Here is a 14795-nt window from a genome sequence, read left to right as displayed (position 1 = left end):
CAGATTGCTCTCCAGAATGGTTGGATTCGTTCACAACTCCACCAACAATGCATTAGTGTCCCAGTTTTCCCGCATCCCCTCCAACATTCATCATTATTTTTTCCTGTCATCTTAGCCAATCTGACAGGTGTGTAGTGGTATCTCAGAGTTGTCTTAATTTGCATTTCTCTGATCAATAATGATTTGGAACACTCTTTCATATGAGTGGTATAGTTTCAATCTCATCCTCTGAAAATTGTCTGTTCATATCCTTTGACCATTTATCAATTGGAGAATGGCTTGATTTCTTATAAATTTGAGTCAGTTCTCTATATATTTTGGAATGAGGCCTTTATCAGAACCTTTAACTGTGAAAATGTTTTCCCAGTTTGTCGCTTCCTTCTAATCTTGTTTGCATTAGTTTTATTTGTACAAAGGCTTTTTAATTTGATGTAATCGAAATTTTCTATTCTGTGATCAGTAATGGTCTCTAGTTCATCTTTGGTCACAAATTTCTTTCTCCTCCACAAGTCTGAGAGATAAACTATTCTATGTTCCTCTAATTTATTTATAGTCTCGTTCTTTATGCCTAGGTCATAGACCCATTTTGATCTTATCTTGGTATATGGTGTTAAGTGTGGGTCCATGCCTAATTTCTGCCATACTAATTTCTAATTATCCCAGCAGTTTTTATCAAATAATGAATTCTTTTCCCAGAAGTTAGGGGCTTTGGGTTTGTCAAACACTAGATTGCTATAGTTGACTATTCTGTCTTGTGAGCCTAGCCTTTTCCACTGATCCACTAATCTATTTCTTAGCCAATACCAAATGGTTTTGGTGACTGCTGCTTTATAATATAATTTTAGATCAGGTACAGCTAGGCCACCTTCATTTGATTTTTTTTTCATTAATTCCCTTGAGATTCTCGACTTTTTATTGTTCCATATGAATTTTGTTGTTATTTTTTCTAGATCAATAAAATATTTTCTTGGAAGTCTGATTGGTATAGCACTAAATAAATAGATTAGTTTAGGGAGTATTGTCATCTTTATTATGTTCGCTCGGCCGATCCAAGAGCACTTAATATTTTTCCAATTATTTAAGTCTGACTTTATTTGTGTGGAGACTTTTTTATAATTTTGCTCATATAATTCCTGACTTTCCTTTGGTAGATAGATTCCCAAATATTTTATGGTATCAACAGTTATTCTGAATGGAATTTCTCTTTGTATCTCTTGCTGTTGGGTTTTGTTGGTGATGTATAAAAATGCTGAGGATTTATGGGATTTATTTTGTAGCCAGCTACTTTGCTAAAATTATGAATTATTTCCAATAGCTTTTTGGTAGAATCTCTGGGGTTCTCTAGGTATACCATCATATCATCTGCAAAGAGTGATAGTTTGGTTTCCTCATTGCCTACTCTAATTCCTTTTATATCTTTCTCGACTCTTATTGCCGAGGCTAGTGTTTCTAATACGATATTAAATAATAATGGTGATAGTGGGCAACCTTGCTTCACTCAGATCTTACTGGGAAAGGTTCCAGTTTTTCCCATTGCATATGATGCTTACTGATGGTTTTAAATATATGCTCCTGACTATTTTAAGGAAAAGTCCATTTATTCCTATGCTCTCAAGTGTTTTTATTAGGAATGGATGTTGGATTTTATCAAATGCTTTTTCTGCATCTATTGAGATGATCATGTGGTTTTTGTTTGTTTGGTTATTGATATAGTCAATTATGTTAATAGTTTTCCTAATATTGAACCAGCCCTGCATTCCTGGTATAAATCCTACTTGGTCATAGTGTATTATCCTGGTGACAATTTTCTGTAATCTTTTTGCTAATATTTTATTTAAGATTTTAGCATCAATATTCATTAGGGAGATTGGTCTATAATTTTCTTTCTCTGTTTTCAGCCTACCTGGTTTAGGTATCAGTACCATATCTGTGTCATAAAAGGAGTTTGGTAGGACTCCTTCAATCCCTATTTTTTCAAATAGTTTATATAACATTGGAGTTAATTGTTCTTTAAATGTTTGGTAGAATTCACATGTAAATCCATCTGGTCCTGGGGATTTTTTCTTAGGGAGTTGATTGATAGTTTGTTCTATTTCTTTTTCTGAGATGGGACTGTTTAGGATATTTACTTCTTCCTCTGTTAGTTTGGGCAAGCTGTATTTTTGGAGGTATTTTTCTATTTCATTTAAGTTGTCGAATTTATTGGCATAAAGTTGGGCAAAGTAACTCCTAATTATTGCTCTAATTTCCTCTTCGTTAGTGGTGAGTTCTCCCTTTTCATTTTTAAGACTAACAATTTGATTTTCCTCTTTCCTTTTTTTAATCAGATTTACTAAGGGTTTGTCTATTTTGTTGGTTTTTTCATAGAACCAACTCTTAGTTTTATTAATCAATTCAATAGTTTTTTTACTTTCAATTTTATTGATCTCACCTTTTACTTTTAGAATTTCAAGTTTAGTGTTTGACTGGGGGTTTTTAATTTGTTCCTTTTCTAGCATTTTTAATTGCAAACCCAATTCATTGACCTTCTCTTTCTCTATTTTATACAAATAGGCCTCTAGAGATATGAAATTTCCCCTTATTACCGCTTTGGCTGCATCCCATACATTTTGGTATGATGTCTCATTATTATCGTTTTCTTGGGTGAAGTTATTAATTATGTCTATGATTTGCTGTTTTACCCAATCATTCTTTAGTATGAGATTATTTAGTTTCCAATTATTTTTTGGTCTACTTCCCCCTGCTTTTTTGTTGAATGTAATTTTCATTGCATCGTGGTCTGAAAAGGATGCATTTACTATTTCTGCCTTACTACATTTGAGTTTGAGGTTTTTATGTCCTAATATATGGTCAATTTTTGTATAGGTTCCATGAACTGCTGAAAAGAAAGTGTATTCCTTTCTGTCTCCATTACATTTTCTCCAGAGATCTATCATATCTAGCTTTTCTAGTATTCTGTTTACCTCTTTGACTTCTTTCTTATTTATTTTCTGGTTTGATTTATCTAATTCTGAGAGTGCAAGGTTAAGATCTCCCACTATTATAGTTTTACTGTCTATTTCTTCTTGCAGCTCTCTTAGTTTCTCTTTTAAGAATTTAGATGCTACCCCACTTGGTGCATATATGTTTAATATAGATAGTGCTTCATTATCCATGCTACCCTTTAGCAAGATATAGTGTCCTTCCTTATCTCTTTTAATTAGGTCAATTTTTGCTTTAGCTTGATCTGAGATCAGGATGGCTACCCCTGCTTTTTTGACTTCACCTGAAGCATAGTAGATTTTGCTCCAACCTTTTACCTTTAACCTGCATGTATCTCCCCGCTTCAGGTGTGTTTCCTGTAAACAACATATTGTAGGATTCTGGCTTTTAATCCATTCTGCTAACCGCTTTCTCTTTATGGGGGAGTTTACCCCGTTCACGTTTATGGTTAGAATGACCAATTCTGTATTACTTGCCATCTTGTTAACCCCGGTTTATGCTTTCCTCCCTTCTTTCCCCTTTCCCCCCCTTCCAAGTATTAAGCTTGTGAGCACCCCTTGCTTCTCACAGCCCTCCCTTTTTAGTATCCCTCCCCCCTCCTTAGAGTTCCTCCCCCTATCTTACCCCTTTCCCTCCCAGTTCCCGTATTCCCTTCCCTTAGCTTATTCCTTCCCTTTCCACTTTTCCCTTCTCACTTTTCAATGAGATGGGAGAAGTTTCACCATAGATTGAATATGTCTTAAGATTTTTCACTTAAAGCCAATTCTGAAGGCAGTAAGATACCCACTATATTCATCCCCCTCCATTCTTTCTCTCAGATATAATAGGTTTCCTATGCCTCTTCATGAGATGTACTACCCCCACTTTACCCTTTTTCTGGTACAATGTCCTTTCCACATCAATTTCTAGAACAAGGTATACATGTATTCTTTATACATCTATATAGTCAAAATATAGTTCCCAAGATTAATCTTTACCTTTTTAGATTTCTCTTGAGTTCTATATTTGTAGATCAAACTTTTTGTTAAGTTCTGGTTTTTTCATCAGAAATAGATGAAATTCGCTTACTTCGTTGAATGTCCATCTTCTTCCCTGGAAAAAGATGCTCATTCTCGCTGGGTAAGTTATTTTTGGTTGCATACCAAGTTCCTTAGCTTTTCGGAATATCATATTCCAGGCCCTTCGATCTTTTAATGTGGATGCTGCCAGATCCTGGGTGATCCTTATTGTGGCTCCTTGATACTTGAATTGGGTTTTTCTAGCCGCTTGCAATATTTTTTCTTTCACCTGAGGGTTCTGGCATTTGGCCACTATATTCCTTGGTGTTTTGATTTTAGGATCCCTTTCAGTGGGTGATCGATGAATCCTTTCAATGTTTATTTTTTCCTCTGTTCCTATGACTTCTGGGCAGTTCTCTTTGATAATTTCCTGGAAGACAGTGTCCAGGCTTTTTTTTTCATCATGTTTTTCTGGGAGTCCAATGATTCTCAGATTGTCTCTCCTGGATCTGTTTTCCAGGTCTGTTGTCTTCCCCAGAAGGTATTTCACATTTTTCTCCATTGTTTGATTTTTTTGGATTTGCTTGACTGATTCTTCTTGTCTCCTCGAGTCATTCAATTCCACTTGTTCAATTCTGATTTTCAGTGAAGTATTCTCTTCACTCACTTTTTAAAAATCTTTCTCTAATTGTCCAATTGAGTTCTTTTGTTCTGTGGAATTTTTTTCCATTTCGCCAATTTTGTTTTTTAGAGAGCTGTTTTCTGTTTCCAGTTCACTAATCCTATTTTTCAAGGATTTTACTTCTTTATCGACTCTCTCTTTAACTTTCTCCAGACTCTTTTCCCATTTTTCTTCTAGCTCCCTTGTGAGAGCCTTTTTAATCGCTTCTATGAGGTTCATCTGTGCTGAGGAACAGACGATCTCCTCCTTTGGGGAATCACCTGGGGACTGCCTGTTTTTAGTCTCCTCAGGATTTAGAGTCTGCTCTCTATCTGTATAGAAGCTGTCAAGGGTTAAAGTCCTCTTCAGCTTCTTGCTCATTCTGTCTATTAATCAGAGATAAACTACCAAAGAAAAACAGAAAAAACTGGAGTCTTTCTTTGGGGGAGGGGCTGGGTGTGTTATCGAGCTTCCTCTACAGACTGCAGGGGGCAGCAGTGAGGCACTAGCAGGACTGTGCTGCGCCTGCGCTCTGAGATCCCAGAGCGTGCTGAGTCACTGAGGGGGGGGAAGGGGGGGGGGGCCAGGTCCTGAGAGACTCCAGCTGTTTGCGGTTGTGTTCTTCAGCCCCGGTGTTTTTAGCTTTTCTGCTGGGCTGTTGACTTGCTGCCGGAGGAAATTATCCACACCTGTAGCGAAGCTCTCCCCGCAGAAACGGCTACGATCACTCTCCACCCCCTCTCAGCTCTGCTCCCGTGCTCTCACTGCCGCTGCCCTCAGCCTGCGCCCGATCTAAAACCGCCCCAGCCCTCCAGTAAAGACAGACCTTTCTTGGCGGATCTCAAGGATGGCTTCTCTTGGTAACTATTTGTGGGTTTTTTTCAGTCAAGCATTGATTCAGAGGCTTGTAATGAAGTGGATAGTGAGAGAAAGCGCGGAGCTTATGCAACTGTGAGCCTCCTCTCCGCCATCTTAACCTAGGGTAATTTATTCTTGACTGCATTCCAAGTTCCTTTGTCTTTCAGAATATCAGATGTTAGCCCCTTTGATCCTTTAAAGTGGAAGCTGCTAGGTCCTAGGTAATCCTTAAATTTTTAATAATCCTTAATAATTTTTTTCCTTGGTCCAATAGTTATGAAATGTAGCCACAATATTCCTTGGGGTTTTAATTTTGGGTTCTATTTCAGGAAGTATTTGGTGAATTCTTTCAATCTTCTGATTCTCTGACATCTGGGCAGTTTTCTTTGATGATTTTCTGAAAAATAGTGTGCAGGCTCTTTTTTTCATCATATTTTCAGGGAGTCCAATAATCCTTAGATTGTCTCTCCTAGATCTATTTTCCAGGTCAGTTGTTTTCCCAGTTAGGTATTTTACATTTTTTTTCTATTTTTTTCTTTTTTTCTTTTTTTTTTTTTTTGGTTTTACTTGACTGATTGTTGTTGTCTTATTAAATCATTCATTTCCATTTGTTCAGTTTTGAATTTTAGTGAATTATTTTTTTATTTACTATTTTTTGCTTCTTTTTGTATTTGTCCAATTGAATTTTTAAATGAGTTGTTTTGTTCTATCGGATTTTTTTTTTCATTTTGCAAATTCTGTTTTTTAAAGAGTTATTTCCTTGTTCTGTTTCACAAATTGTGTTTTTCTGGGAGTTTTCTTTTTCTATTTTATCAAATCTATCTTTTAATGAGTTATATGCCTTTTCCAACCCCTCTTGCAAAGTTTTCCTTTCCTTTCCCCATTTTTCTTCTAGCTCTTTTTAAAAATCCTTTTTAATTTCTTCTAGGAGAGCCTTGTATGATAGGGACCAGATTATATCACCTTTGGGGGCTTTATCACGAGACAGTCTGCTTTTAGTCTTCTCAGAGTGTGAAATCTGTTCTTTTCTTTCACCATAAAAACTGTGTATTGTCAGAGTTCTCTTTGCTTTTTTACTCATTTTTTTTTTTTTTTAAAGGTAAGGTCTGCTTTTAAGGCAGGGGAGGTTTTCCAAGCTTCTTCTAAAAGCAGCCACGCTGGTTCAGTACTAACTCACTCTCGGTGCTGGGTGGGCATGGCCAGGTCCGGTGAGATTCTGGCTTTTCAGGGTTCACTCTTTTCCTTTTGTGTTTGTATTGGTTATTTTCTAACTTCTCTGCTGATCTACTGGCTTGCAAGCAGGGCAGAATAGCCAACACTGCTGCTGTAGATTTCTCCCCATAGATTCTCTGCTACCTGGAGTCTATACCACTCTTTGGAGTCTACACTACCCTGGGATTCTGTGCTGTCTGCACTGGCAAATGTTCTCAGCCTGCTTGCACTTGTCCTGCCTCTCTTCATTCCCCATTAAAACAGACCTTTTCTGGTGATCTTCAAAATTATCTCCTGCTGGTAATTTGTTACATTCCCAATATTTGTAGGTTCTGCTGGATCAGAGCTAATTCAGAGGCTGGCTTTGCTAATTAGTCTGAGGGTTGTAGGAGAAGATCAGAGAGAAACTGGTGTGTCCTCTCTGCCATCTTGACTCCGCCCTTGGAAGTCTCTAGCTTTTTATTTTCAAAATATATGGAAAGTTTAGTTTTTAACATTGATTCTTACAAATCCTAGTGTTCCAATTTTTCCCTCTCTCTTCCCCCCAACATCCTCCTCTATGTAATATCCTATATATGTTAAACATGTGTAATTCTTCTATACATATTTCCACATTTAGATGATTAGCCTTAAATGAATGTAGCATAGTCATACAATCTTTGCAACAACACAAAAGAGAAGGAAAAAAAGAAAGTAGTTAAGCAAAAACTGACCTAAATATCATGTGAATGCGATAATATATACAGTTTCCTACATCCCTTTACCTTACTTTAATCCTCTTTTTTTTTTTTAAAAATTTTTTTTCTACCTTTTCCTAATATTAGGTATCTCTTAAGATCTAGCAATCTCATCATCTTTTATGAGTATGGTTATTACTGATTACCTAGTGACTTCTAGATTTATATATACCGCTTTAATACTTCCCTTAACACCTCCTCCAGATTCTATGATATTGTTGTTGCACCATTTTTAGTCCGTCATGTGTAAAATCCCATCCTCATCTTTTGAAATTTCCTTTTCTTTGCTGCTTCACTTTACCCCAACTAATCCCTCACAGAGTCCTTTGAAAAAATACATACCAGTTATGGGTAGCTACTATTGGAAATAGAGAGCTGTGTGGGGAGAAGTGAGAATATTTTGACTGAACGGTTATGAAGAACTTTAAACATCAGTGGGAGGAGATTAAAAAGTAGTTTGTAAGATAAATGCCCTTTTCTTCAAGAATATTGTAATCAGTTCATAATTAATAACCCTTCTTTTCCAGAACTGCCAAAATCATCTTCCTGATACTCAGGATACTTGTTGATGAAAAATGGATAATTCAGAATATCCCAAAGATTTTTCTCTGTCTTTGTTCTTATTCTGAGTTCATTGAGATTGTTTATATAAAGGATTTTAAATTTTATGTCATTGAAATGGGTATTTTTTCATTCATTTTATTCTTATTCCGAGCACCTGCCACAATGCCTGGTACATAGTAGATATTTAATAAATGTTTATTGATGCTTTGGGATTTCTCATCTCTTCTATTCCTTATGTAGTTTAGAATTCTTCACCATACATAATTGGATGGGATGTAGGGTGTATTAAGATAAAACTAGTACCTTTGGGGTGAGGGCTGCTAAGCCCTTTACAGAGTTGCTTTTCACCTTTGGTGTTCTTCTGGTTCACCTAACTCTTATGTGTCTCCAAGGAGCTGTAGCATGCACAGTGGTCTCACCCTGGTAAATCATTTCAACAGATGAGGTGAATCAGGTAACCAACCTACAGTGAGTTATGGTGAGGTGTCTACCCCAAGTATGTAAAGATTTCCTCTGGTAAAATGTATGGATAAGAACAGTTTGTCCAATGGCCATGAAGCAGGTGCTCTGGAGAGCTTAAAGCTTGGTTAGACGTCGAAGATGCCAAGGCCATCCACTGTATCTTGAGTTATCACCCATTGTCTTGACTCTGTTCTGCCACTGGGCAGTGATGGCTCTAGGGGAGAGAGTGAAGCCAAAGACTTCTTGCAGCTTTCCTCACTTAAATCCAATTTACACATGAATTAAAAAAAAAAAAATCGGCATAGTTGGGTTAAATAAATAAATTGCATTTTTTTATTGTATGACTTTTTATAGACTAAAAGTCTTTGAATAAGAATTAAAAGTCATCCCTTTTCTACTTTAATTGTGTGAGTGATGATTTACCACTAGCACACATCCATTCTGTAGAAAATGTTTGACTATTTTTGCAATCAGGAAGGCTTCAATTTTAATTCTGACTCAGATCATAATCAGCTATGTGTGACTTTGACCAATCATTCATTCACTTACTGGCTTTACTTATCTATAAAATGGAAATAATAAATAATAGCACCTATGTTACAAAGGTTCTTGTGAAGGTCAAATGAGATAATGAAGGGAAAAGTACTTTGTAAACGTTAATGTGATATATAGTTTTATTTATGAAGGTGATAAAAATGTCAGTGATGATGATGAATATCAAAAAAGCTGTTTTAACAAAATACTTAGATTTTACAGTCATGAGAAGAGTTTTTTAGTAGAAAAAGAATCATAATTTTTTAATTTTTTTATTTCTACAGTGTTTAAAGAATTAATTAATAGGACAAAGCAAGATAAAAATGGCATTCCTCATATTCCCAAAATTGCTGAGAAGAAAAGTAATCGCTACTCTATCCCTGATATGTCTGGAGATATGGAACATATGTTTCCACAGGAGAAAGGAAATAAAAAAATTAAAGCAAACACTGTTTCAGTTGGAAGAAACAAAATCAGGAAAATTTTAGATAAAACACGATTCAGCATTTTGCCTCCCAAGTTATTCAGGTAAATAATGATATTCAAATTAAAATTTAAAGTTCTTTAGGAATTTGCACAATGATGATACTTTGAATTTTGTTTAAATCTAGTTTTTGTTTCTTAGAAATTCTTTGTGAATATTTTATATATTTTCTATCCTTTGGCATATTGCTTATACATTTTAATGTTAATATGTCTCTATTTTTGGTGACTCCGTTTTAATGAGTTTTCACAGAGCTGATTTTCCATTTTAAAGATGTACATAGCACCATTATTCTTGAATATATTTTAGAATTTTAAATATATATATATTGAAGTAAATGAAATATTGGCAAAATTGCCCAATAATATAGCCATTTAGATGTTATATTTTCCATTTTCTGAACAAGTCACATGGCTACCTACTATTTTTTTAATGGATCTTGGTTCTTTGTGAATATTCCTAATGTTACTGTAAATCACACTTGATTTTGTGCCATTCTTGAAAATATTATTTCTTATATTTTATATTATTTAACTTATAGAAATTTCACAGAAATATTGTAGTTTTTATCCAATGTGCTGGCCACCTTTATCTAGATTTTTTTTTTTTAACATTCTAGAAGTACAAAAATATTTCTTATTCCATCACCAACCCCTTTGTATATTTTTCAAGAAGTCCCTTAAGCTTTTCAAACTCAACATGTCCAAGATAGAATTTACCATCCGTTTCCTTAAATTCATTATTCTTCCCTATTTTCCTTTAACTTTTGAGGATAACACCGCCCTCTTAATTTGTCTACATTTGCAACATTGTCACACTCAACACCTATTTCTTATTTCCATTCATATTTGATCAATGACCATAGCCTTTATTTTTCTATTTTCATAATATTTCTTTGATGTTTTACCTTCTTTACTCAAATAAACCATCACCCCAGTTTAAATCATCATCACATCTTACCTAAACTATTTACAAAAGCTTTCTAATTGATCATCCTCCCTCAAGCCTATCCTCATTTCAATTCATTTTTCCCAAAGCTGCCAAAGTCCTACTGTGTCACTCCTCCCTTCCCTCAAAGCACAAAGCTCTAGAGGCTCCCCATGATGCATCCAATATCAGATAAAAAGACCTTTCTTTGGAATGCCTGGATAAGTTCTGGTAGGCATTTGTCTTGCAGTTTTGTTGTGCTATATAAGATTGAACACACACACATAAATAATTTAAGAAGACTTATGTGAGCAAATATAAAGTAAAGGGGGCAGAAGGAATAGAATATTGTACACAATGGCACCAGTACTGTAAGAATAATAAACAGTGATAGACTTAGTTATTCAAATTGATACAGTTATCAGTGAATATTCCAAAGAACTCATAAATAATATACAACTCGAGAGAGAACTAACTGATGACTTCTGAGTGCAGATTGAAGCAAATTTTTTTCCACTTCATTTTTCTTGACCTTTTCTCCCCCAATTTTGGTAAAATGGCAAATATGGAAATTTGGTTTGCATGATTTCATATGTACTACAAGTAGCATATTAGTTGCCTTTTCAAAAGATGGGAAAGAAGAACGGGAGATAATTTAGAATTCAAAAATTTAAAAATGAGTATTTAAAAAATAATTTTAAAACAAGGCATGACTGAGATAATCACCAGATATAAAGGCTTTTTCTCATTCCTTATTATCTATGCAGCTTTGATCCTCTTCATCTACCCATTTTTCTTAAAATTTAGTATCTTACTCATTTTATCTGCCCATGCATTAGGTTCTTTTTCTATTTCTTCTACTGTCCCCTGCATATGGATGTTCTCTGGGATTCTTTCCTGACTCTTTTTTTTTTTTAGTGCTTTTATTCTTGATCTTTTGGCCCTGTGTGATTTTATCATAACTAAATGAGTGATTCTCTATTTTGTATTTCCACCTGCATTCCATTTCTATGCTTCAGATTGCTCATGGGAGAGAGAGTTCTACTTCAGGTTAATCATACTCAAAAGTAAATTAGTCTACAATTTCAAAAGCAACTTCTCTAACTAGTTTTGTTAATGTCACCACTGTTACCCTGCTTTCTCACAGAATCCATTATCAAAGAGCTGGAAGGGACCTCAGAGTTCATTCTATCTAGTTTTTACTTAGATGAATTTCGCACTAACATAACTGCTAAGAGGTCATCTCATCTCTTTTTGTAGACTTCAGTGTTCAGGAAAGCCAGTACTTTCCAATTCAGTCTATGCGATGTTGGATAGTTTTTTGCAGAAATTTTTCCTCTTATCAGAGTTAAATTTGCCTCTTTATCACATCTCTTCATTATTCCTGGCTTTGCCCTTTAGGACAAAATAAAATTAATCCAATCCATCTTCAGCATTTAGCTCTTCCAATGCTTTATGTTCCTCTTGAGTCTTTTTTCCCCTCTTGATTGATGTTAACATCATTAGGTCCTAACTTGGTATTAACAGTTTTATCATTTGTGCCTTGTCATTTCTGTGACCAACGCTTATTCTCAGCTTTTATTACTCTTCATTTGAACTATTGTAGTAGTTTCCTACTTGGTTTTCTTCCCTTTAATATTACCTCAATTGCTTGATGAAAAACTTGTTTTAATTCTTCTGTTTCTTTTCTCTTAGGACAGATTAGGCACTGAACAATTAATGTCTAAAAAGCTGAATCCCACAAAATAAATAGTATAGTTTGGCTTGAGAAAGACAGATTTAATGGAAACTTAACAAGGAAAACAAAAGGAAATTTTCAAAGCAATAAAAAACATAAACCTAGTTAAAGTTGTACTATCTAACAAGTAGCTTTTAAAAAGAAGAGTTAACTCAGGAAAATTATCTGTCAAAATAATTACTAGCTTTGAGCTCAAATACATCCTTTAGCCTCTTTCAGCAACCAAATGTCTTTCATATGAAAGCAGCAATATCTTATAAGAAGAACATGTGTTCAAATCCTGGGTTTTTTCTGTATAATCTTATGCAAGATATTTCATCTCTGTCACAGGTTCCTTAATTTCCTCAGTTGTAAAATGAGTGTGCTGGACTTGTGTCTTTATAATAAACTTTTTTTTAGATTTCCTATATATAATATTATTCTATTACATTCATATCCTATATAAGTTATTCAAACATTTCCCAGTGGTAACTCTAATTTCCAGGTCCTACCACAAAAAGAGCTGCTATTAATATTTTTATAAAATAGGTCCTGTTTTTTCTTTTATCTATTGGGATAAAGATTAGTTATATTTATATTGGGATTAGTTAGTTATATTACTGGGTTAAAGGATTTGCATTTAGTAACTTATTTGTAAATTTCCAAATTGCTTTCCAGACTGGCAGGAATAAATTACAGCTCTACCAAATGCATCAGTGTGCCTGTTTTTCCAAAGCCCCATTTGTTGTAGTCCTTTTTTCTTAACTTTACAAAACTGATAAGTGAGATATAACTTCAGTATTTAATCTGTATTCTTTAATTATTAATGATTTATAGATTTTTCATAAAGGTATAGTTTGAATTTCTTTGAGAACTGTCTCTTCATGTCCTTTGACCATTTATAAATTAGAAAGTAGCTTTAATTCTTGTACATGTTAATTTCTTCCATATGTGTGGGTACATGTGGGCATTTATGTATGTGTGTATATGCTCACACACATAGGGTTTTTATTTTGAAATTTTTTTCTAATTTGTTTTTGTTTTTTTACTGAGGCAATTGGGGTTAAGTGACTTGCCCAGAGTCACACAGCTAGGAAATGTTAAATGTCTGAGACCAGATTTGAACTCAGGTCCTCCTGACTTCAGGGCTGGTGCTCTATCCACTGCATCACCTCCCTACCCCTATTTTCTTTTCTAATTTGTAAAATTTTTTCCAGCATTCTTTTTAAAAATTGTGTTCCAAATTCTCTCCCATCTGCCCCTCCCTCACCTATTGAGAAGGGAAGAAGTTTGTTATGTACAATCATGGGAAACATATTTCTACTGTAGTTATGTTGTGAAAGAAAATATAGATCAAAACAACTCTCAAGAAAAATAAATTTTAAAAAAGTATCCTTCAATCTGCTTTTAGATTTCATCATTTCTTTCTTTGGAAGTAGATAACATTCAACCATGTTCGTCCTTTGGAATCACTGTATTGTTGAGAATAGCTAAGTCACAATTTTCATCATATAATATTGCTCTTATTGTGTACTATATTCTCTTGGTTCTACTTACTTGACTTTGCATCAATTCATTTAAGTCTTCTCGAGTTTTTCTGAAAGTATCCTTTCATCATTTCAATGTAGCACTATTCTATCCCATCACAATCATATACCAAAACTGGTTTGGCTAAGTCTGCATTTGATGGATATCTTCTCAGTTTCCAATTCTTGTACGGATAAGTCTTTTTTCCTTTTTCTTTGATCGCTTTGGAATACAAACCTATTAGTTCTAGCAGTGTAAATATTGCTGAATCAGAACAATTTTATAACTTTTTTTTAGGCATAGTTCCAAATTACTTTCCAGAATGTTTGAGTCAATTCACAATTTCACCAGCAACACATTAGTGTCCCTCATTCCTTGCAATCTTGATCACTTTTCTTTTCTGTCATACTAGCCAATTAGGTGTGAGGTATTTTGATTTTTTCATTTTTTTTAATCAATAGTGATTTAGACATTTTTATGTGAGTATGGATATTTTTTTTGTCTGAAAATTGCCTGTATATATTCTTTGACCATTTATCAATTGTAGATTGATTTGTCATATTTAGTTTTTAAAAAGGTGTGTGTGCTTAACACCATACACCAAGATAAGGTCAAAATGGGTTCATGATCTAGACATAAAGAATGAGATTATAAATAAATTACAAGAACATAGGATAGTTCACCTCTAAGACCTGTGGAGGAGGAAGGAATGTGTGACCAAAGAAGAACTAGAGATCATTATTGATCACAAAATAGAAAATATTGATTATGTCAAGTTAAGAAGTTTGTACAAACAAAACTAATGCAGACAAGATTAGAAGGGAAGCAACAAACTGAGAAAACATTTACAGTCAAAGATTCTGATAAAGACTTCATTTCCAAAATATATAGAGAATTGACTTAAATTTATAAGAATTCAAGCCATTCTCCAATTGATAAATGGTCAAAGGATATGAACAGACAATTTTCAGATGATGAAATTGAAACTATTTCTACCCATATGAAAAGGTGTTCCAAATCATTATTGATCAGAGAAATGCAAATTAAGACAACTCTGAGATACCACTATACACTTGTCAGATTGGCTAAGATGACAGAAAAAGATAATGATGAATGTTGGAGGGGATAGGGG

At 34.4% G+C, this 14795-nt stretch overlaps 1 protein-coding gene across 4 annotated transcripts in view; it reads left to right on the top strand.

Annotated features, from left to right (window-relative positions):
- The window catches only part of RAPGEF6 (Rap guanine nucleotide exchange factor 6), a 240557-nt gene that overhangs the window by 156137 nt on the left and 69625 nt on the right, over positions 1 to 14795 (top strand). For all 4 annotated transcript variants that reach the window (XM_051978209.1, XM_051978208.1, XM_051978211.1 and 1 more), the window contains exon 16: positions 9293 to 9536. In XM_051978209.1, coding sequence (XP_051834169.1) covers positions 9293 to 9536 — 244 coding nt within the window. The remainder of the gene's footprint in view (positions 1 to 9292; positions 9537 to 14795) is intronic.

The sequence above is a fragment of the Antechinus flavipes genome, chromosome 2, assembly GCF_016432865.1.
Source record: "Antechinus flavipes isolate AdamAnt ecotype Samford, QLD, Australia chromosome 2, AdamAnt_v2, whole genome shotgun sequence".
In the NCBI taxonomy this organism is placed as follows: domain Eukaryota; kingdom Metazoa; phylum Chordata; class Mammalia; order Dasyuromorphia; family Dasyuridae; genus Antechinus; species Antechinus flavipes.
The sequence above is the reverse complement of the archived record's forward strand: the minus strand, read 5'-3'. Positions and strand labels throughout refer to the sequence as shown.